General features: G+C 47.7%; 1 protein-coding gene across 1 annotated transcript; it reads right to left on the reverse strand.

Annotated features, from left to right (window-relative positions):
* Positions 1-1,186: 1,186 nt before the first annotated feature.
* LOC149352945 (uncharacterized) lies at positions 1,187-4,235 on the reverse strand. The gene is made up of 5 exons (XM_089575739.1): positions 4,094-4,235; positions 3,674-3,917; positions 3,157-3,330; positions 3,007-3,098; positions 1,187-1,464 (listed from the first exon to the last, which is right to left on the reverse strand). Exons 1-5 carry the CDS (start codon positions 4,233-4,235, stop codon positions 1,187-1,189), a joined length of 930 nt encoding a protein of 309 aa, XP_089431865.1.
* Between the last annotated feature and the right edge of the window lie 1,030 nt (positions 4,236-5,265).

Raw genomic sequence — 5,265 nt, forward strand, 5'->3', positions numbered from 1 at the left:
GCGTGCGCGTTGGTGCGGCAAGATGCCACTCGTGTGCCTGGCTACGAGGACGTTATCAACAGGTACCACGAGTACGAGTTTAAAAGGCTCTTCAGGCTATCCAGGGAGACTTTTGACAGGATCAGTGGTAAATTCAGGGTTTCGGCCTTCTATCCAAGCGCAGTGCAAAGTCGTAAACAAATATCTGCCGAAAAAACGTGCCTCGTTGCATTGGTATACATCGGGTCACAGATGTCAATGTATGCGATAGGCGACAAGTTCGATGTTGCCGAGTCATCCGTACAGGCTTGAGTGACACGGGTCATCCACTTCTTGCACGCTATTAGCGGTGAAGTTATATGCTGGCAAAGTAGTGCGTAGATGAACCGCATCAAGGCCGGTTTCCTCGCCAAGAGCGGTGGCAAGGGCCCAAAGAACGCCATCGACTGCATAGTCGGGTCGCGCATCCAGATCCTAACCCCCAGCGAATCTGCGCAGTCGTACTTCAACCGCAAGAAGTGGCCATCCATCATCCTACAGGGAATATGTGACGACAGGAACAAGTTCCTGAATGTGTTCATCGGCTTTCCGGGATCAGTGCACGACGCCCGCGTATTAAGGGAAAGCCCGTTTTTCGCACGTGAAAGCCACATTCTCGGGGACAGTGCGTACCCCTTGATGCCTTGGTTAATGACACCGTTCAGGGATAATGAGGGCTCTTTTCCATCATGGAAAAGAAACTTTAATAGGCGACACAGTCAACAAAGAGTGTCAATCGTAAACACTTTTGGGATGCTGAAGCAGCGATTCAGGAGGTTGTATCATGTGGATGCCAAAAGTGTTGCGCAGAGCTACTATGTTGTCATGGCCGCATGTGTGCTGCACAACTTATGCAACGACGAGAGGGACTTCCTCCTGGAGACGACGTCATTCCCACAGGAAGAAGATGTGGGCAACGACGACTCTGAAGGGGGACTTTGACTACAGCCTGCCTGACTACAGCCGCTCTCTCAGAGAGCGCATTGCCAAATTGCAGTGCTAGATATCTTAAGCTCAGTGGCGGGTCATCATACGTGTTTTTCATAATATATTGCCCCATATTTTGAATATTGCCCCATATTTTGAAGATTGAAATTTTGAAGATTGCCCCATATATGAGCAATGTTTTCGAAATGAAAGTTGAGCGTGCAGTGCTGTTGTAGAAACTTTATTGTTGACCTTGTTGCTTAGCCAATAAATCAGCTAGGTGGCCAAACCGAGCCATTCGTTCTTCATGCCGCTTGGCCTTGGCATCTTCCCACCTCTTTCGAGCTTCAAACTGCTCAGCTCTCGCCTGCTCTTGTTTTTTTCTTGCCTCCCCAATTTTTTCTAAGGCTTCTAGGAGGGGAGCAAGCTTAGAGCAGCTGTTGCGCTTCCTCTTTGGTGCTCTGTCAACCTCGGTTGGTGCTGGAAGGTGCTCAGGCAATTCATCTGTCGTGCTTCCCCTGTTTAAAATGTACACAAACAGATGCCATAACACTTCCAGGGTTTTGAAAAAACTATATGTAATACCTGTGCTACACGGCAACGTTCGAATGACATCCGAGTCGAATGACATTCGAGAATTGGAATGACATTCGGACTCGACGGACTCCCGCGGTGCTACACGACACTTTCCAAACGCATTCGAAATCCTCAGCTCGTTTTCAGTGTAGAACGACGACGACGGCGGCGGTCACACTAGTCCGACAACGACACTATATATCACGCTCAACAGCAGTATGTCATTATAGTGAAATATGTAGTTTACTATAATATCATTGTAATGGGACAGATTTGTCAGGCCAACGACACCGACGAATCCGATCGGCGGACGGTCAGCCTTGTCGGCGGCTGAGCGAAAGCACGATGATGAGGCGGCCGTGTGAATATGTTCGCGCTTCTAAATGAGCGATACGAACGGCTACATTTCACATGTGCACACCTGAACACTCACCAGCGATAAGCGCTTGCCAAATTAATTTCAGTCGACGACGGCTCCCTTCCCTTCCGCGACGACTAGGCCTAGCGAGTCCGCCGGGTTGGATCTGTGATTGCGGTGGTTGTGAAGAGCGAATCACAAGCTTTGGCGAATGCAAATGGTCACCGAGTGTAGTTTTGGCAACAGCGACCTGAAATCAACTATTGCTTACACCGCAGGGCACGTATACGAAGAACGGCGAACGCCGATGTGACCCAGACTGCCGAGTCGGGCTTTACGGCCAGCAGCAGTCGTCGCCGTCGCTAGCTTGTGAATAACAAGTTAGGCCGTTCCAGTTAAAGCGAATGGTCGCCAAACATACTTCTGCATGAAGTAGTTTGAAATAAAGTACTGGTCACGTCGGAGGAAGCCGGGACAAGAAGCGAGAAGCGCCGGTCCAGAGCGATGTCAACAACCCGGCTGTCAAGTGTTTCTCAGGCGTGCGATCGCATCATCGCTTCCGACACATTGTCGCACTGCGTAAACAAGCACGGGTACAACTGGTAAAAAAGAAAACAGGTTGTTTAATAGAACTAAAACACAGATTACGTTTTATGTCATGAAAAGAGCTCTAGCTGTTCGTACGCAGCAATGTAAACAACAGTATGAGTACAGTCGTCCTCATCGGTGCACTCCTGTGAAAATTTCATGCTGACGCGGTTAATGTTCGTTGGTGTAATATTATCTTCAAGTATTCCCTCAGACAGAGCACGAGCTATTTCCTAAACAAACAGCAGAAAAAAGCGAGCAGCGGGTATCGAAATGAACAGCCACAGAGCCGAAAGCAGTCGCTCGGCTGTGGGCGGGGCGAAGCGACGGCAGCGGCGACGGCTATTGGTCGGTTCGGGCTCGAAGGCATTCCAAAATCTGGAATGTCTCCGCGTAGCTCCGTCGACTCGAATGTCATCCCAACCGAATGCCGTTCAAAAACGTCGTGTAGCAGCGCACGTTTGGCAGTCGAGTCGAATGACATTCGGTTGGAAGGCATTCGAAACGCCCGTGTAGCAGGGGTATAAGTCTTCCTCAACCTGGGTTTCCACTTGGGAGTATTGTTGCCCCAGGCTCCAACAGCAATGTGGGGTTCACGCTGTGCTGCTTCCCAAGTATGTCAGCCAGCTCTCTGTGTGATGCACAAATGATTAAGCCACTGAACAGGCCAAGAAACAATTGCAACTTACTGCTCGTATTCACAGCTGACACGATGGTGCCCAGATGAACTGTTCTCCTTTTTTGACCGTTTATATGCCCGGTCCAGCGATTTCCATCTATTTTGGACTTGAGTGGCAGTCAGGTTGCAGCTGAACTCCTTGTTTACAAGTTCTGCAAGCTTCAGCCACAAAAGCTTTCGCGTTCTAAACACAAAAAGAGAGCATAGTTTAGAGCAAAACACGTAATTCAACTTTTTCACAGTAGCTCTTGCCATGTCCTGCATGCAAGGGCTGCACAGTGTTTCTTTAGTATTTTTGTACTACAAGTTCGCTGCTAAGGTATTCTATAATAAGAATATTTGCATTTCGGCTGCCACACACTGCAAGGGATGAAAAGTCGTGTACTAAGCTGCAAGGCATACGCCGCGGGGTAACCTGGAGAACATTGCAGCAACATTGAGACTAGAAATCCGAGAAATTATGCCCAGTGCCATTGTACATTTCTCTCTTCCACAAACTGTTATTTTGAACATGAAGGATATCATACCTGAGGGCTCTAGTTTTTCCAACCAAGTCCTTCATTTCCGAGTATTTGGAGAGGAAGAACTTGGTTTTTTGGCTACCCCATAGTTCTGCGTCTTCAGCGGACGCTGCTTGACAAAGAGGGGCTAGCGGGCGCCCATCGTCATTTTCGGTGGCGGAAACTGGTGTCGGAGGCTGCGTCGGAGGCTGCGCTGGAGGGGGAAAGTCTTCATCGCTGGCCGCGAACTGCCGCGTGACACATTGCCCGTCTGCAAAGACAAACATTTGAAGTGTCTAAGCAGCACACCATGACATTCCAGAATGACAAGACGCACCTGAAACAAGCGACAATCGTAGTCTACACGTCTACTGCTACACGTGCAAAACGACCCCTTCTGACAGCTAACCACGTGTTTATCGCCAGCATGCAGCTAGCTTCACTTACCTGATGCCTGGTATACATAACCATCCAAGTTCTCCATGGCTGAACCATCCTGGTTGCGAACCAAACGAACTTCCTTCTCGACACCTTGGAGAACGAGCTTCAGCGTCGTCTGCTCGGGGTTGGGCGGTATGTAGCACGCCATATTGAACTTCTTTGACACCTCTCCTAAAGCTGGTGCACAGCGGCCGAGAACCAGTGCAGAACCAGGCCTGCACCTTGACAAAACGAGGAAAAAAGTGCACAGGGCGCGCGCGGCACCGGAAAACGAGGACGACGGTGGTGCACACTTTGAACTGGTGCAGCTGGTGCTGCCAAATCGAAGAGACCTGTAGTAAAGCTAATGTACCGGGCTGAGTTAGACTGCATAAACGGAGATGCCACTGAATGTGGTGAAGAGTTCCTGTGGCGTGAATGGGCTCAAAAGGCTAGCATGTGCGTGCAAAGGAAGCGAATGAGAGGGGGAGAGAATAAAGAAAAAGGCTGGTTTCCTATTTAAAGGGTGCTGTGAAATGGACATTTCAATTGTGTAAGCATTAATCTCTCGAAACGAGATGGGTTGGTTGTAGTACAATAAAGTGTTGGTATCAGTGTTGGTATGTGAGTACGGACCATTGTGTAAAAGAAAATTATGAATAAATGCTGTGTTACCAATTCTGAGGCGACGAAGAATTATAGAATAATATCACCCCTGTGTGCGGAGCTCTTCTATTCACGCAGATTTGGTATGTCACCACCTTCGAGAAAAAACTTCACAATTTTAGTCCGAAAGTTAAAATTCTATTTTTTTAATTATAAGGGCAGTTTAGTTGGAACCTTTAACATAATAAAGTTATTAGAACTGTAAAAAATTATATAAATAAAAATTTGCCAAAATATGGGTGTTGCGCCAACAGTGATAACTACGAAATGGCAGGTGCAATTCAGAAGCAACTTGGCAGGTAAATAATGAAGACAATACCCTATGCACCTAACCACAATAATTGTATCTCTAAGCTAAGGTGTGCTATCATACAGAAAGCTGACAAAGCTTACATTCGGCAATTTGTTTTCAGAACAATAGGCCACAGTACGAAAACTTACCCTCCGTTTTCAGTCATTCTGCTTGAGTGCACAGCGTAGTGTATATAAAAACAGCACACAAAATTTCATGCAAAAATATTTAATAGAAGAGA

This window comes from Amblyomma mixtum, chromosome 3 (genome assembly GCF_055824585.1).
Source record: "Amblyomma mixtum isolate Tamu chromosome 3, ASM5582458v1, whole genome shotgun sequence".
Lineage (NCBI taxonomy): Eukaryota > Metazoa > Arthropoda > Arachnida > Ixodida > Ixodidae > Amblyomma > Amblyomma mixtum.

Excerpts from the sequence above, each read along its gene's own strand:
- LOC149352945 (XM_089575739.1), bottom strand. The coding sequence starts at position 4,235 with ATGGCGTGCTACATACCGCCCAACCCCGAGCAGACGACGCTGAAGCTC. Across the intron at positions 3,918-4,093 it reads TTATGTATACCAGGCATCAG|ACGGGCAATGTGTCACGCGG; the intron begins GTAAGTGAAGCT and ends TTGTCTTTGCAG. Across the intron at positions 3,331-3,673 it reads GGAAAAACTAGAGCCCTCAG|AACGCGAAAGCTTTTGTGGC; the intron begins GTATGATATCCT and ends TTTTGTGTTTAG.